This window comes from Lampris incognitus, chromosome 8, assembly GCF_029633865.1.
Source record: "Lampris incognitus isolate fLamInc1 chromosome 8, fLamInc1.hap2, whole genome shotgun sequence".
NCBI lineage: Eukaryota > Metazoa > Chordata > Actinopteri > Lampriformes > Lampridae > Lampris > Lampris incognitus.
The window spans coordinates 31586572-31605741 of record NC_079218.1 but is presented as its reverse complement, the minus strand read 5'-3'; the positions used below and the strand labels follow the sequence as shown (position 1 = coordinate 31605741).

Below are 19170 nucleotides of genomic sequence, written 5' to 3'. Positions count from 1 at the left end.
ATCCTACAACTTGGCCTAATGAAATGAAAGACCGCCACGGTTTTGGCAACACAACACTTAGTAACATCCTTGAGAAATATGACGCCAGCATGCATGTTGACAAAGATTCAACTTTAAGAGAGTGGATGCGTTTAAAGCAAGCTGGAAAACGTTTGGCAGCCTCCTCTGTGCATGATCTAGTCAATGTAGTGAACACCAGCAACCCAGGCAGTTACTCCAACATTCAGAAAGTCCTTCTGCTGTCTCTTACACTGCCCTTGAGCAGTGCTGCATGTGAGAGGGGATTTCACACCTGAATATAATAAAAAACAAGTGCAGATCCTGCCTGTCAGACTATCGCCTCTCATCTCTAATGCACATCCACTTATCTAAGTTCACAACAGAAACCTTTGACCCAAAGCCAGCAGTAGACTTGTGGATGCAAACAGCTAATCGTAGGCTGAAGCAGCGAGAAAGGAGCAGGCCTAGTACATCTGGTGTTTTTGAAATAGATGAAGACAGTCTGGAGGGGAGTGATGAAGATGACGATGATGTCCTGTAGGATAACAGAACTTTCAGTGCTTTAAATAGCAGTATCTGTTGTGAGTTTGATTTGGTTTTCAGTGTTTGAAAAAGCAGTCATTTGTATATTTAGTTTTCAGTGCTTGAAGAGCAGTCATTTCATTTGAAAGTCACATGTATGGCACTTTAAAGAACAGACATTTTGTTGTAACCTACTGCTTTTATTCATTTTCAATTGAAATTAAAGTACATGTAATGTTATCCACGTATCCCTCATATTTTGTTCATTTTGTGAGGTGGGTGGGTCATGGAAAAATGCATTTAAAAAAAGGTGAGCACCAAGCAAGAACCTCAGGTGCTTCTTTGAGAACCAGACCAAAAAAATTATGTGCACCCCTGTTTATGTAGCCTAGATAAATCAGAATTGTATTTTCTTAATTTCTCCAATACCGATAGCAGAACCATTAAGGTTGGAGCTGATGAATAACATGGTCTTTAATAATTTAGCACCGGTGCCCGTTTAATACCGGATTTCGGTACCCATCCTTATTGCTTGGATCTAATCAGTTGTCCACGATGTGGTGCTGCTGCTTCCATTACTGTATTTGTTCAGAGCTTAGCTCAAACACTTGATTCCAGAGTTTCTGCTAGGAAAATTTGATGCTGGCCAATGTGTCTAGGGCGATCCTAGGATGTTGGATAAATCAGAAAAATTATCTCTGCCTCGCAGAACAATGCCTCAATGCAAATGAATTTTATATAACATTTATTTTAAAGAAAAATCTTTGCCTAAAAAAAAAAAATCAAAATAAAGACGAGTTAATTCGCATGCGTGTTAAAAAAACCCCAAAACAGAATGTTGCAATATTGTAAAAACTTAAAAGAAAGGCAAAGTAAAGGAACACTGCTTACAGCTTGCAGCTACTGCAGTGTAAAAAACGTTCTTTTGTTTGGATGGAATTATTGCCAGAAACCATGGCCAGGAGATTATTTTTCAGATTTTGAGAGATTTATCGGTAAAAAACGTTAATTACGGGTTAATGGAAACCCTGCCCCCTACCCCTCTGACTTCATTTTGAAGGGCCACTACTAGGGGTAGAGGGGAAAAAAATCAATTCTTAGATGCATCGAGATTCTCTCATAAAGGATTATGTCTCGGTCCAGAAGTCTCAATAATCGGAAATTTATTGTTCAATTCTTGACTGGGCTGTATGCTCCTTACGGCTGCTGCTGAACCAGCTAGATGGTGAAACATGACGGACGTAAATCTTGTGTGTCGTGTTTACGTTCTAAGCTAGGCTACTTCAGTTTTGGTGAGGATGGCTGAGCGCGAGCAACCGAAGTTGGATACAATCTGACCAGCCAAAATGCTTCCATATGCTGGCTTTTAAGCCAGCATATGGAATGAAGTTGAAGGGAAAAGGGACCTGGACAAGAGCCACACTGTATGCAAGTTTGTCTAACTAAAATAACACATTTCGGGAACACAACAAACATGTGAAACCATATTTCATGTTTCCACCCAGATTCAGGGCTCTACACTAACTTTTTGCATTGGTTGCACTGGTGCGCCTAACTTTTTTTTTTAGGTGCACCAGCACAAAATTTAGGTGCACCCACATTTTTCATTGCGTTGCCTTTAACACCAAAAGGTCTCCTTTTTATCGCTCTTCTGTCATATAACGTGAATGATTTTTTAAAACAATAAGGTGTAGAAAACGCTTGTCTTTATTTTAAACACAATATATAAAGAATATATATATATATATGAAGAATATATAAAGAAAAACCTTTCAACAACTTTAATACTGTAGTGAATTCAGGGGGCAGCTGGGAACCGCCGCAGCCGGGACGCGAACCTGGGTCTCCTACACCACAGGCGACTACATTAAGCAGTCGACTAAAGTGTCCGACCCGTCAGCCAACGGGCTAGCGAGTCTACACATTTGTGATCGTTACAATACTGTTTTTTAAACAATTTAAAATCGCTGCTGTCCAACACCTGTAAATACTACAACGCCTCAGTGGTAGTCATGGTGCGTGTGAAACGGCGACTGTACCCAGACATGTTGGAAATAATACCTGAAAAACAAAATGGAAAACACATATGCTAATCTAACAAATGTAACAAGGCCTAAAAAACGTGAAATGTAAAAAAGGACTGAACATTGTGAAGGAAATGACGTGAACAACACTCGTCATAAATAGTGACAAGATGCGCAAATTACGTGCGGTCATTTTGACTGCTCATGGTCGTTTTAGGTAGATCTTAATAACTTTTTTGTACAATTGATTGAAAACTAATTTTAATGCAGATATATGCAATTTTAGAAACATTCAGGGAGCGACAGGTCTGTATCTTTTTTTCTTTCTCACAGTTATTAAACTTTGACAATTCGAAATGGTCAAAATGACCGCCTTGGTCTTTGTAGTAGTTTTTTAAAGTTGTAAAGTAAAGCAATTGTGCTACACAACAAGAAAAGATGGCTCTGTGGAGGATGAAAGAAAGGAGACGAGACCACTTCTCCTTTTGACCACACAGCCGTGGGGTCGTTTATTTCCTCCAACAAACTCTTAAGTCAACAATTCATTCTGCTAAAAACCTCAGCCTCGTGTCTACCCACAATACCCCTCGCTAACCCCCGCCCACTGTCTTAAAGGGACCGTCTCTGGCCCCCATGGTGAATATCTAACCTGCAAGTAGGTCACTACACCCCCCCCCCAGAATTCACCATGACAAAAAAAAAAAAATCAACTAGGCGGGGGAAGAATAATGCGGCCAAAATGGCTCCTCTTGAAGGGTGTAGGGGCAGGGGGGCGTCCACGCCGAGGGGACTGGGCCAGTTGAACCGGCCTGTCCAAGTCCAGGTGAGCCGGCTTTTTGATGGTCCACCGAAACCCACTCCTGCTTACCACTGACATCCACAACAAAGTTCTTAGCCCCCACTGTGAGGACATGGAAGGGGCCATCGTAGGGGGGCCGCAGGGGGGTACGGTGGGCGTCATGCTGGATGAAGACATACCCGGCTGACTGCAGGTCTTTGGGGACGTGAGACTGAGGGAGGCCGTGCCGCAAAGTTGGAACTGGAGTGAAAACGCCGGCAGTGTCCTGGAACACAGCCCATTGGCGGGCAGCACACCAGGGTGCCGTGCCGTCTGGGAGAAATTCCCCAGGGACCCGCAGTGGCTGGCCGTAAACCAGCTTGGCCGACGAGAACTGGAGGTCTTCCTTAGGGGCAGTCCGCAGGCCAAGCATGACTCATGGGAGCCAGTCGACCCAGCTACTGTCTGTGGGGCTGGCCTGAAGAGCGGCTTTCATAGAATGATGAAACCGCTCACATAAACCGTTGCCCTGCAGGTTGTATGCTGTGATGCGGTGCAGCTTCACCTCTAGGCTTTCAGCGACTGCAGTCCAGAGCTTGGATGTGAACTGTGGGTCCTGGTCAAAAGTGAGGTCAGATGGCGTGCCAAACTGGGCTACCCAGGACCCGATGAACGCCCGGGCCACCTCAGCAGACGTGGTGGAAGAACGTGGGCAGGCAGCAGAGTGGCCGCACACTGCTGTCGGCTGGCAGAAAAATCCTGTCAGCCTCCGCGGCCAACTCACGAAAGTTGCTGGTGGCGGACGACTTGGAGTTGGCCAAGGCAGCACGGATGTGCGAGGGGAGCTGACGGAGGAACAGCTGGACGAAAAGGAAGGCGGGGTTGCACGAACCCAGCATACTCAGCCTCTTGTCCATTAGCTCCGATGGCTTGCCGTCTCCCAAGCCTTGCAGCGAAAACAACCAGTCCGCCCGCTCCACCTCTGCTAGCTCAAAAACCTGTAGCAAGTGTCTCTTAATCGTACTGTACTTATCCACGGGTGGCGGGGCTTGCAGCAGGCCCCATATCCATGACGCCGTAGATGTTCCTGGTGCCGCCACGACGTAGTAGTACTTGGTCTCATCCACAGTAATGTTCCTAATCGTGAACTGGGCTTCGATGTGAGCGAACCATGCTGCCGCAGCCATTTCCCAGAAGTCGGGCAGTTTGAGCGAGTTGGCGTTAGTCACTGCCACTGCACCGACCACAGCATTCACCAGCTAAGCACTTTGCTATGTTGCACTTCCATGCATTTCCATGATTTCATTGTGGCCTATTATTTGTATTTTCTCCATTATGTATTGTTTTACCACATATACCATAGAAAGCATTAAATTTGTATGAGAGCTGGTATAGAATTCTATGTTGTTTTTGTATGAAAGCTGTTTTTGATTTTAATATACAGCAAAATGTTTTGTTTTTGTTTTTTTTTGTCTGAGGGATTCTGTGCTCATTGCCCTTAACAGGAGGATTTCGGTTGAAGTCTTTATTATTTATTTGTGAATGAGGGCAGCTTTTTATGTTATCAAGTGATTGCTGAAGTCTTGCTGAAGCCCGGTGTTAATTTACAACAAGAATGCTGCTTTTGTTTCTTTTCTTGTTGGTTCTTTGCAATGCTGGGAAATGTGACCTTTCAGTTGACACATCTCTTCTATTTGTTACTGTATTAATAGAAATATATTTTAATTATGGATCATTACAAAAATGCTATGTTTTAAATGTGGCAAGTAGTCACACATTGAGAAAAAATAAATCATGCATAGAAATAAAAAAAAATGTTGATGCATCAAGATACATCAATAATCGCTTTATAATCGCATCGTAGCCTCTGATTCCGAATTGAATCGTGAGGTGCCTAGAAATTCCCACCCCTAGCCACTACCCATTCAAGGGCACCCTGACATGTGGGGTGTGGTTAAAGGGAAAGTGATGGGACAGCCATAGTTCTTGTTAACTAGGGAGCAGACTAGGCATTGTCACAAATAAGAGATAAGAAATGACTGATTGAAGCTTTACTTTTTTAGGTGACTGTTCCTTTTGTTTTTGTTTTTTTGCAGCAGACATATGTGGTCCTGCTAGCAGGGCAACATGTTTAACAAGTCATTTGGAACTCCCTTCGGTGGAGGGACTGGGGGTTTTGGGACTACGTCTACCTTTGGACAGCAAAGTAAGTATGACTTATGGCTTTGAACTTGCAAGACTGTTGCATGCGTACCACAGTGTTATGAAGCTGCTACAGTGGCCATGTTTGATGTTTTGCTGAGTACAGGGCAGATTAAAGCAATTTGTGGCTGAGCCTTTATTTGTCAGTGTTTAGCGCTTACAATTGAACCTCAAGTTTTGCCCTGTTGACAAAACAAGATGTGTAAGGCTGCAGAGTTAGAATTAAGGATGGGCAGCAAATTGAATATTCCAGTGTTTCCCACAGAATTAGATTCACTTTGTGGTGACAGCTGACCGGAGGATACCCCCCCATCCACAGTGAAAAAATTTGACACTGTCGGAAATGAACAATCTTTGACAATCTTTAACTTTTATGCCTACCTGAATGATTTAAGTTGTACTTTAATATGGGGGGGGGGGGATGACGTAATCCTTGACATTTTTGAGTGATCACACTGTGCTCCATATAAAAATAATAATCAGGCGTCCAGGTGGCGTGGCTGTCTATTCTGTTGGCTGCAAACACGGGGATTGCCGGTTTGAATCCCTGCGTTACCTCTGGCTTGGTTGGATGTCCTTACACAATTGGCCGTGTCTGCTGGTGGGGAGTTGGATGTGGGTATGTGTCCTGGTCGCTGCACTAGCGCTTCCTCTGGTTGATCAGGCTGCCTGTTCAGGGGGGTGGGGGAACTGGAGGGAGTAGCGTGATCCTTCCATGTGCTACATCCCCCTGGCGAAACTCCTCACTGTCAGATGAAAAGGTGTGGCTGGCGGCTCCACATGTATCGGAGGAAGCATGTGGTAGTCTGCAGCCCTCCACGGATCGGCAGAGGGGATGGGGCAAAGACTGGGATGGCTCGGAAGAGTGGGGTAATTGGCCGGATACAATTAGGGAGAAAAAAAAATAATCACAAAATAACACTGGTTAAACAAGGCTTATAGTGAAGGGATTTGAGCTGTGACCTGCTGCACTAACTAGCTGTATGGACAAGTATGTTAGGATTTTATCTTTATCTTATCCACACACTTGTCAGCCCAGTTCTTTATCAGTACTCTTACTGTTTCTTTTTCATTACTAAAGAATTGTGTTTTTTTATTATTATCATTTTTAAAAAAAAGAAGAAATTCAGAACAAGATTAGAATTGGTTTATATTTTTAATACAGCTGAATACTGTTTCTAGAGCAGCAGTAATGTTGACAACAGCAAAGTCACTATAGACTCAATAATATTTGACTGGAAAGAAATCTAAAATATCAGTAAAATAAATAATGTCCCTGACATGAAAATACTGAATGAAGTTTAGAAAGACTGAAGAGTACAGACATCAGTCAGAATCAGTCATTCATCCTGTCCTCTGTCGTCCTCCTGCTGCTGTGATTCACTGTCTGCAGGTATTGTTGGCAGAGGAAGGAGGGGCTGGTTTGTCTCAGCCAGCAGCTAAGTTTTTTTTAATTCTAATTTTTCCCTTTTTCTCCCAATTTAGTGGCCAATCGATTCCTATTTTAGTTCAAACACCCACCCTCGTACTGCATGCGTTCACCAACTGCATCTCTGGCCGGCAGTCTCGAAGGAGACGCCTCGCCACTTCTGTGGCAAGGCGAATCCAGGCCGAACCACTGCTTTTTCTGACACACACAGAGACACATTCATGTGATGAACACAAGCCGACTCTGCCCCCCTCCCGAAGACAGCGTTGCCAATTATTGCTGCTTCATCGAGTCCGGCCATAGTCGGATCTGACGAGACCGGGGCGTGAACCTCGGTCCCCAGTGGGCAAGCCAGCAGCTAAGTTTACAAGAATTTGCCAAATTTCAAGATTCATGGCAAACTAAGATAAACAGTTAGGCTACATACAGACAGCTTTTGTTATAGCTTGTTCATAACAATTTGCTATTAGCTTAACCAGCGCGCTGTGGTTGTGTAAACATGCTGGTAGACTGCGGACAAAACAGTTGAAAATACCACTTTTCTACATGCTAGTTGAACAGGTGGTTTGATATTAGCCTTTTATTGCACGTACGGTAACGAGCGTAGTTGACATAACCTCAAGTAATCTTCGAGTTGTCTTCACTTCACCTGGTTTACTGTGTCCACCCAGCCTCTCTGCTCTGCTGTTGGCTCCGTGTGGAGCATGTATGGAGCATGCAGCCCCACCCTGAGCAGAGGAGAGGACAGAGAAGCAGCGTGACCATAAATGATAAAATAAAAAATCGATATGTGGCAGTCAATGTTGATGATATTGTGGTGGGCGCCACAAATAAATCAATATATGAGGAACACTATTTTCACTATGTTTGGCATATTTTTAGTTGAGCAATAACACTTTGCTGCATTGTTGGTTACATGCTAGTGCTTTACTTACATTTTTATTTTTGACAACAGGACCTTTCAACTTAAGACTTAGTCAAAACGTAAGAAGACCCCTAATTTTGTGTTGACCGAATTGCTGACTGGAATCTCTGGTCATGCCCTTCTTTGTAAATAAGCAGGGCATCAGAATTCAGCGAGGTGTTGAGTGTGACAGGGAATAACATACAACAACCCTTAACTTGGACCCCAAGAAACTCCTGTTCAGTATTTTTTTAAATGGTTTGGTTTTAGTTGATCAGACAAACAGTACTTTTTAATGTATGAAGTATTTCTAAAATAAAGCTATCCAAATTATTAATACTTTTTTTAATCTGTTTTTTTTTAACATTGTAGCCTTTATTAAACAACATTATAAGAGATGGACAGGGAACACAGGAATGCACCCTAGGACTTGTGGCCAGATTCAAATTTGGGTTGCTGTGATCAGGTCTGAGCCTACATAATATTTGCTTAACTGGATGAGCCAGTGGGACGTCCCCGTTTCATCGTTATTAACACAAAAATATAAGTGGAGAGAAACAGTTGACACAATTATTTATCACATTGCAAAGGACAGTGTTCCTTTTCAGTGTTTCCCTTAGGATGAAATTATAGCAGTGGAGGTGTTACGCAATTATTATTTTTTTCTGCATGCACTGTTTGTGCGCTTGCAAAACATGCGCTGCTGGGAGGTTTCTCTATGCCATTAATATCTCGACTGTAACGTTAATATCTCTGAGGGAATCTGCCAGTTGTCTTTGAGATTGACAGCTTTCGCACATCATGTTGGCCCTCACGTATAGTAAGCCCCGCCTACAGGAAGAAGAAAAAAACCAGCGCATCTGGAATACCTCCTGTCGTTGGGAATATTTTTACTGAAACGAAATGTAGTCCTATCAAATGATTGCGTTTGCTGCAACGTTACTGTGCAATACTTAGTGAATATGGCTGAACGATTAATCGAATTCAAACTGAAATTGCGATGTAATAGAATGCAATTTTCAAATCACAAAGTCTGATTAAAATAAGTGTGTTTTTTATGTTACATAATCTAAACAATTTGAGGGTCGGAAACTCCTGGCCATGTGGGGTTCGCGTATACACACGCTACCCTACTCTCACGTGACATGCAAGTGAGAGCAGCAAATGAAGAAAACAACTTGCTACTTTTTGATTCTAGCAGTAAAGTGAGTGTCTTGTGAACATGGCCTCAGCAGAACCGAACACTGATGAGGTGACTTTAGTGTCAAAGTGGAGCAGTACGTCAGTTGTCTGGACCTATTTTGGATGTAGCAAAGAAGATGCTGCACAGAGTCAGGTATTGTGCAGAATATGCCTTACTACCGTAGCTACAACACGGGGCAACACCACAAACCTGTTCCAGTATTTAAGAAAGCATCACAAGGCCATGTATGACAATTCCATGACTGAAAACCCGACCACTAATGTGTCAAATAGGCTGAATACCTTCACCCGGCGGGGATCACTGGCCGAAACGTTCGAAATTATATGCATAATTTCCCTACGGGGATCATTAAAGTATATATATATAAAAATGAACGAGGTTCAAAATGGCACCGCAAAATTACTCAGGTGATAGCGAAGTCCATAGGGAAAGATATGATGCCCCTCAACACAGTGACAAAGGCTGAATTTACGGCTTTGGTAAAGACAGTTGATAAACAGTACAGCATGTCATCCCGCATATATTTTAGCCAGGTTGCCATACCGGAGCTATATAAAATGTGCAGGCAGAGTGTTGCAGCAGAGCTAAAAACAGCAGAGTTTTTCGCTACTCCCACGGACACGTGGTCAAGCCATACAGCGGAGCCCTATCAAAGTCTGACCGTACATTTTGTCAATGAAGAATTCCACCTTAAAGCTCACTGTCTTCAGACTGCTTACTTCCTGGGTGACAACACTGGGGAGGACATCGCAGCTGGCCTGAGAGAAGGGCTAGCCAACTGGGACCTCAATCAAGAAAAACGTGTCTGCCTAACGACGGACAATGCATTGAACATGGTGCAGGCAGCACAGCTTAACAAGTGGACCAGGCTCCAGTGTTTCGGCCACCGATTATATGTTGCCGTTGGTAAGTTGTTTTCAGTATTTTTTGTGTGTGTGTGTGTGTGTGTGTGTGAGTGTGTGTGTGAGAGAGAGAGAGAGAGAGAGAGAGAGAGAGAGAGAGAGAGAGAGACACGTGAAAGATTAAGAACAGAATGACTGAATGAAAGGTTGTTTTCTAATGTAGCTGTGTATGTGTACACGTGTGTATGTATGCTTGTGATAGCCTAGTAACACACAACTTAAATTGTATAAAGTACACTAATTTTTTTTAAAAAATTTCTTTCAGAAAATGTGATGAAAGATGACAATGTCAAGAGCAACAGGGTTCCCTACCAGCAAGAAGCTGGTGGGGCATTTCTCCTACAGTTGGAAGAAGAAGGCAGCAATCACTGAGACACAGATGTAGCTCTTCCTGAGCACACCCTCACAACTGAGTGCCCAACAAGATGGGGCTCCAAAGAAATGATGATTGCAAGAGTGTTGGAACAGACCAAGGCCATATCCCAGGTATTGTCGAAATGTGCGCCCAGGTGCTACATCCTCTACTGATGCACTTTCTGGAGAGGAGTACATCAGCATCTCCTACCTCAAGCAAATTCTCCATCTTCGAGCCACATCAGTCTTGGCTGAAGATGATGAGGACACTGACCTGTCTAGGTCGACTAAAACCAAGGTCCTGGCATACCTCAATGACGAATATAGTAACACCCAGGAGCTTTTTGACATCACGTCATTTCTGGATCCGAGGTTCAAAACACAGTACATAGTGCAGACCACATCCCTGCCATTAAGACCCGACTGAAGACCGAAATGGAACAGTCAGCAAGATGTGTATATATAAGCAAGTTAAGATAAAGTCTAATAATAATAATAGCAATAATAACTATTTGGCGAAGCCGCAGCCCTCAGTTCGTTTTCACATGTGCCTAAACATTGTTTTTAATGACAATAAATTGAGTTGAATTAAATAATGTTCTTGAATATGATACTGACAATGTCTTTCTCTCTCTCTCACACACACGGACACATGCACGCGCGCGCGTGCACACACACTCACACACGTGCATCTTTTTATATATAATATAAATATCCCTCATTGCAAATAGAAAATAGAATAAATAGAATAGTTACCTGATGACCCCTTCCACTGATGGAGATGAAGATCCCCTGGCCTGGTGAAAGCTGCACAAGATCAACTTTCCATGACTGAGCAAGATGGCTCGCAATTATCTTTGTGTACCAGCCACAACTTCCCCCTCAGAATGTCTGTTTAGCAGGGAGGGAATATAGTAACTTTTACTCGTTCATCCTTAAAACCAGCAAAAGTCGATACGCTGGTTTTCCTAGCAAAAAACCTGTGAGTTACTGAGAACCATAAAGTAGGATGACAGTGGCTGGCAGAACCATACTCCTTTACGCTTTGGTCTGTGTGGTTAGTTACTGTTACTGACTGGATATCAGTAAGTTTAATATTTATATTAGTGTTCACACAATTTTTATTTTTAGATTTTATTAAAAAGTGCAATCCACACAACAACTTTGAGTTATCTAAATACTTTGAGTGGTAGAGCCACAGATTTGTTATTTTTTTTATGTTTATACACTTTCGTTTATGTGATTTGCTACCGTTACTGACTGGAGATCAGTAAGATTCGTATTGGTTTTTCATATTAATGTTCACATCGGGCCTGTTGTTCTGCAGTGCTTTGTTGTTCCTCTTTCAGATTTTATTTAAAAGTTCAGTCATGATAATTATATCACCTGTTTACAAGGCTTGAAGTTAAATCAGTCAATGTTCTGTGATTGAAGATTTTTCTTTTTACAGTTTAGTAGTTAAAGATATGTTATTCATACCAATTCATTCATCAATTCATCTCATTTCATCCTAACACCTAGGCCTGGCCTACAACAAAGAGCAGTTTATATGTTGACTGTTGTGTTGGTCACACTATAGAATGATTTATTACTGTATTTGGTGGATCACACAAAAGATAATGAACTTCGGGGGCGTCCGGTTGTGTAGCGGTCTGTTCTGTTGCATACCAACACGGGAATTGCCGGTTCGAGTTCCCGTGTTACCTCCGCTTTGGTCGAGCAGCCCTACAGACACAATTGGCCGGGAAGCCGGGTGTGGGTATGTGTCCTGGTCACTGCACTGGCGCCTCCTCTGGTTGGTCGGGGCGCCTGTTCGGGGGAGATGGGGAACTAGGGGGAATAGTGCGATCCTCCCACATGCTGCGTCCCCCTGGCGAAACTGTCAGGTGAAAAGTAGCGTCTTGGGACTCCATGTATCGGAGGAGGCATGTGGTAGTCTGCAGCCCTCTCCAGATAGGCAGAGGGGTGCAGCGACTGGGACAACTCGGAAGAGTGGGGTAATTGGCTGGATGCAACTGGGGAGAAAAGGGTGAAATCCCCCCCAAAAAAACAAAAACAGAAGATAATGAACTTTGAAAAAAAAAATTGCATACCAAATCGCAATCGCAATATTGGTCTTAAAAAAATTGCTATTAGTTTATTTTCCCAAGTCATTCAGCCCTATTAGTGAAGTTGCAGGACTGTGTCCCTTCGGCAAATGATAATCCTGAATCCGTGATCAGCATTACGTGCTTCACTGTTGACATCTACATCTATGCTGACATTCAGATAAGCGCAAAGTTTTTTGTTTATATGCTTTACTCACAGTTGTGTGAACTGACCTGGATATGAAGCGTCCATAGCGCAAAACAATATAAAATTAGTTTTTAAAGAGATAATATGGAGCCCTCTCCTGTCTTTTCTCTTCTCTCCTCTCCTCTCCCCTTTCCTCGTAACAAAAAAAAAAAAAAAATGGAGCAGTGGCCATATTTCAGCAGCAGCGAGGTACATGTAGAGGAAACACTGGTTTTAGTACTGTAGAAATAGTGAGATTTAAGCAAGTGCTTAAAACCATGTTCTCCAAATAGATGTCCAAATAAGAATGTTGTTTTCAAGGCATACTACCCAGTAGTGAGTGGGATAGGTGATTATGCACAAGTTAATTGCTAACCTGTACTGACACAAACTCTAAATTTGCAGACACAGGCTTCGGAACTACTGGCGGTTTTGGAACTTCTGCATTTGGGACAACTGGCAACACTGGAGGACTCTTTGGTGCCACACAGAATAAACCAGGTTCTCTAATTCTCCCTCACCTACTCTAGGGGTTAATATTAAAACTGCTTAACGGTTGCAGGCAACAAAAATAATTAAATAGATAAATGAATAACTAACTATATATATATATATATATATATATATATATATATATATACACACACACACACACACACACACACACACACACACACATTTTTATATATATGAGCCATTGGCTCCTACACCCAAATATTTAGGAGCCAAATCAAATTTTCAGGAGCCAAAATATAGTGAATGTCATATGTTACATTTTTAAAGGGCTGCCTCACACTGCCTTTTCGGCCAACGGTTTACTTCTAAACAGACCAGGCGGTCGCTTCTAAACAGACCAGACCTAGGTTGCATCAAATGACAACATCGGAACATGCCCACAACATCAACTGTTTGTTTTACACAAAACATAGGCTAGCAAGACGACAACCACACTTTAAAGACAACACACAAATGCCTTCTTCTTTCAGCTTGTTCCCTTTAACTCAGGGGTCGCCACAATGGATTGTTGCCCTCTATAGCTTTCTGTCTGACACATCCCTCTCCCACAGTTCGACTCTCCCTCCTAATGTCCTGCTCTGTCTGGTTTCTCCATCTTTTCCTTGGTTTTCCTCTTCTTTCTTTTGCCAGGTATTTCCAGGTCCAATACCTTCTTTGCTATATAGTCCAAGCCTCCTCTCTGTACATGTCCAAACCATCTTAATCTTGTCTCTCTCAACTTCTCATCCATTCCTCTGATCTTGAACGAAGGGCTCAGTTCTTCATTTCTCTTCCGGTCTTTTCTGGTCACTCCCAATGACCAACTCAACATGTTCATCTCTGCTACCTGTAATTCTAGCCTCTCTGTTGTTGTCATTGCATCCATACTATAGAGCAGGGATGGTCAGCATGATCCAGAAAGGGGTGGTGTTGGTGCGGGTCTGTTTCAACCAAGCAGTTACACACCTGTTTCTATTAGTCAACCAATAGTCTTTGCTAAAGACCTTGATTTGTAAACTCAGGTGTGTAACTGCTTGGTTGGAACACCAAGCACCCAGCATCCCTACACCCACACCAGTCCTTTATGAATCATGTTGCCCATCCCTGCCATCGAGCATGGCAGGCCTAACCCTTGATTTGTATATCTTGCCCTTTACCCTCAACAACATTCTTTTGTCACAAAGTACTCCAGCTACCTTTCTTCATGAATTCCACCCAGATTGTGTCCTTTTCTTGACTTCCTTCATATCACCGCCTCCTGTCTGCATTGTTGATCCTAAGTACTTGAATTCATTAACTTCTGAGAAATCTTCTCCTCTAAGGTCAATCGTAGACTTTCTACTTGCTTAGTTATACACAGGTACTCAGTCTTTGTTCTGCTGATCTTTAATCCTCTAATCTCTAGCGCTTTTTTCTAATCTTCAAGACCTCTCTCCAACCTTTCCTTGTCCTCATTAGCTAGCATGATGTCATCAGCAAACATCATGTGATGTTTGCTGATGACATCATGTGGCGCATCATGTGGCTCTTGCTTAAGATGTTCTGTGAGACTGTCCATCGGTATCACAAACAGGAAACGGCTCAATGCCGATCTTTGCTGCAGTCCTACCTTTACCTCAAATTCGCTTGTTGTTCCCACTGCACATTGAGCTACGTTCTTACAGTCTCTGTACATGTCCTCAATTATGCAGATGTAATTTTCTGACTCTTCCTTTGCTCTCAGGCAATACCAAAACTCCTCTCTTTCGGTACTCTGTCATATGCCTGTTCCAAAGCAATAAAGTGCAGTTCTTTCTGTCCTGCAATGTATTTTTCAGCTAAAGTCCTGAGTACAAATATCGTATCTATGGTACTTCTTCCTGGCATCAATCCAAATTGTACCCTAGAAATTTCCCTAGTCACTTCCTTCCTAAGTCTCACTTCAGTCACTCTCGCCCATAACTTCATTGTATGTCACATCAGTTTTATCCCTCTGTAGTTGTTGTATCTTTGAGCGTCACTTTTTTTCTCGTAAATTGGTACCAATATGCTCTTTCTCCATTCATTTGGCATTTTCCCAGTCTGTATTATTTTGTTGAAGAGTCAAGTCTAGAACTTTATGCCAGTATCGCCTAAGTATTTGCAGACTTTTGCTGGTATATTGCCTGGTCCAACAGCTTTTTCATTTTTCATTCACTGCAATGCTTTTAGTACCTCATTCCTTGTAATCTCGCCAATGTCGTCTTTGTTCCTTTGTTGTTCATGTCCTTCTGACTCAGTTATTCTCTTCATTCATTTGGTGACTGAAATAATCCCTCCATCTTTGTAAAATATCATCATCTTATGACAGTACTCTTCCCTCTGCGTCCTTAATCAGTTTTACTTGTTCAACATCCTTGCTTGCTCTGTCTCTCTTTTTAAAAAAAAATTATTTCTGATTTTTCCCTTTTTTCTCCCAATTTAGTGGCCAATCGATCCCTATTTTAGTTCAAACACCCACCCTCGTACTGCATGCGTTCGCCAACTGCATCTCTCCGGCCGGCAGTCTCGAAGGAGACGCCTCTCCACTTTTGTGACAAGGCGAATCCAGGCCGAACCACTGCTTTTTCCGACACACACAGAGACACATTCCTGTGACGAACACAAGCCGACTCTGCCCCCCTCCCGAAGACAGCATTGCTAATTATTGCTGCTTCGTTGAGTCTGGCCATAGTCGGATCTGACGAGACCGGGGCGAGAACTCCGGTCCCCAGTGGGCAACTGCATCGGTGCAAAGCCGATGCTTAGACCGCTACACCACTGCAGACCCCCTTGCTCTGTCTCTCTTTTTGGCTATTTTATATAGATCTTTCTTTCCATCCTTTGTATCTAGTCTTTTGTACAGGTCCTCTTATGCTCTCGCCCTTGCTATCGCTGCCACTTTCCTAGTTTTTTTCTTAGCGTTCTTGTATTTGTTCTTGTTTTGCTCATTCTTGTTTTTGTCCAGCTTCATTTTGGCTCACTTTTTCTTATTTATGCAGTGCTGCACTTCTTTCTTCCACCACCAACTTTCCTGTCCCTTCGTTTTACCCCCTTGAGGTTCTCCTAGCACTCTCCTGCCTGCTTCCCTTAGTCCTTCTGCTGTTGTATCTCAATCTATTGGCACTCTATCTCCCAACAGCTCGCTTACCTTCATCCTAAAGCTTTCTCTACAAGGTTCCGCTTTCAGCTTCCACCATTGAATCTTCCATGCACGCAAATGCCTACTGCAAAGTAAAACATCCTGGAGGCAACGTCACTATGATAATACACCATAATACAGTACCAATCACACTTTTGTTCAAAACCTTGCAAAAATAGAATTGAAAAACCACAGGCCTAAATAAAAAGACAGTCAATACCACAATATAAAGCATACAGGATGCAGGTGCATAGCACACATGCCACACATTACCTATATTATAGGATAGCAGGGCTCTGACTAGGAGCTCCCAGGCCAATTCTATCCTGCTCCTGTCGCCAGACACCCCAACACCACCAGACTTCAACCAGATATAAGGCCGGATATTGTACGCCATGGTCAGAGGTGGAGACCTCAGTACCACTGTCTTTGCCATGACAGTACCACTGTCTTTGCCATGACAGTACCACTGTCATGGCAGAGGATTTGGCACCTATGGCACGCATGCCTATTCTGGCACATGAGGCCATTAACACAGGCACGCAGAGTGATTCAATAAAAACTTTTTTTTATATATAATATATGCTCATATAAATATTTTTGGAAAAAAAATCACCATTATATATTTTATATTAAAAATAAATGAACAATCCCCCCCCCCCAAAAAAGAAGAACAGTTTGATTTAAAATAATACCGAAATAGGTCTGCGGTGCTGTAGCGGTCTAAGTGTCGACTTTGAGTCGATGCAGTTGCCCACCGGGGACCGGGGTTCGCGCCTCTGTCTCGTCAGATCCGACTATGGCCAGACTTGACGAAGCAGCAATAATTGGCAATGCTGTCTTCGGGAGGGGGGCGGAGTTGGCTTGTGTTCGTCACATGAATGCGTCTCTGTGTGTGTCGGGAAAAACAGTGGTTCGGCCTGGATTTGCCTTGTCACGAAAGTGGCGAGGCGTCTCCTTCAAGACTGCCGGCCAGAGAGATGCAGTTGGCGGACGCATGCAGTACGAGGGTGGGTGTTTGAACTAAAATAGGGATTGATTGGCCACTAAATAGGGAGAGAAAGGGAAAGATCAGAAATAAATTTAGAAAAAAAAATACCGAAATAATTAGTCTCAGTCTTAAAATACTCCATTGCATTTGACAGCAAGAGAACTCACACAATTGACGTGGTCTATTATACCCTTCCCTCCTCCCTCTGATCTGCCAATGTGCGCAGCATTACAGCGGTAGTGGACACAGTTTGCTAGCCCTCTTTTTTGCTTTATGTCAATGACTAACGATGGCAGAAGCAAAAAAGTAGATTGTCTTCGCCTCTTCCAGCCATCTTGGACAAATAAATTTGGATTTATTTCATGAAAAAACCGCGCTGTGTGCAATTTGCTGCAAAAATGTTATGTGTTGAACTTCAAGTGTAAAATGTCATTTTGAAACAAGACACAAGAAAAACTTCAAAGATAAGGCTGATGAAGCTGAATCAATCCAGAGGGCAGTGGCCCAGTGCGGGAAGCAAAGCAGCGTGTTTACAACCCTGTGTGCCGCCAAAAACCAAGCTACAGAGGCAGCTATAATGTCACGCAGTGCATTGCTTAAAACAGGAAGCCATGCTTTGAGGGAGACTATATAAAGGAGGCTTTCCTCATCAGTTTGGAGGTCATATTTGATGGGTTACCAAAAAAAGACATGATCATCAACAGGATCAAAGAAATGCCCGTTTCTGCGAGAACTGTAGAGAGGCGCATTACAGACATGGCTGAAAACGTAAGGCACCAGCAAATTCTTGCATTGAAACATGCGTTGGTATTCAGTGTGGCTCTTGATGAGTGTGTCGATGTAAACGACGCTCTACGGCTAGCAGTGGTTACCAGATATTAAGACAAACAAGGGTCGCACCAAATCAGTAAGATTAAATTAATTTTCAGTTTTGCCCTAGTATTTTTCATACAATTGAACAAAAATTAAAGGGGAGTATGTGTGTGTATATATATATATAATATATGTGTACACACACACACACACACACACACACACACACACACACACACACACACACACACACATATCTCGAAGTTGCAGTGGTCCCCAGACCCCAGAGGCTCCTCATGGCCAACTGCTGCCTTGTGGGAAGTCTATTGAGACAAAGGTCAGGGGAGCACACCCAGAGAGAAAAGCAGTGTGTTCTGTGGCACACATTAGGCAGTTCTTTGACAGTCTGGAGTTTCCGGCAGCCTCCCGTAGTCATCATGGGTGACTGGTCGTCCTGGGTATAAGCCCTTGCCACCAGGACCAACCTGTCATGGCAAAGACAGTGGTACTGAGGTCTCCACCTCTGACCATGGGACCACACTGCTCACCCCAATTGGGGAGGGGCCTAGAAAAGGTGGCCTAAAAATTGTCATCTCAACCAACCTTTAGGTAGGTTACCGCATCTACCGGGAATTCCATCCTGTGATTAAAAACAAGAAAATGATCCCATTCAAGTTGGCAACATGGAATGTTAGGACTCTCCGTGATAATGATGGCAACAGACCACTTTAAAGGACTGCTCTGATTGCTGAGGAACTGAGACGTTACAACGTGGACATCGTTGCTCTCAGTGAAACCAGGCTCCTGGGTGAAGGCTCCATGAGAGAGGAAGGAGGAGGGTACACCTTTTTCTGGAGAGGCTATCCCCTTGGTGGACAACATCAGCATGGTGTTGGACTGTCAATCAAGAACAGCATTCTACCCAGCCTCACTGAAACACCCACTGGACTAAGTGAGAGTAATGACCCACCGTGTCCCCCTAGCAAAGGCACGCTGTGCCACTCTGTTAAGTGCCTATGCGCCAACACTACCATCTTACAATGGTGTGAAGGACAGCTTCTATCAACAACTAGATGAGGCCCTTCATCACATCCAAAGAAAAAAAGAAAAAGGACAAGATCCTTCTTCTGGGAGACTTT

The 19170-nt window shown here is 43.2% G+C and overlaps 1 protein-coding gene across 1 annotated transcript in view; it reads left to right on the top strand.

Moving 5' to 3' along the window:
- nup98 (nucleoporin 98 and 96 precursor) overlaps positions 1 to 19170 on the top strand; it is an 83708-nt gene that overhangs the window by 5671 nt on the left and 58867 nt on the right. Inside the window, exons 2-3 of the mRNA XM_056284494.1 lie at positions 5421 to 5530; positions 12999 to 13094. Coding sequence (XP_056140469.1) covers positions 5452 to 5530; positions 12999 to 13094 — 175 coding nt within the window. The 5' untranslated portion in view covers positions 5421 to 5451. The remainder of the gene's footprint in view (positions 1 to 5420; positions 5531 to 12998; positions 13095 to 19170) is intronic.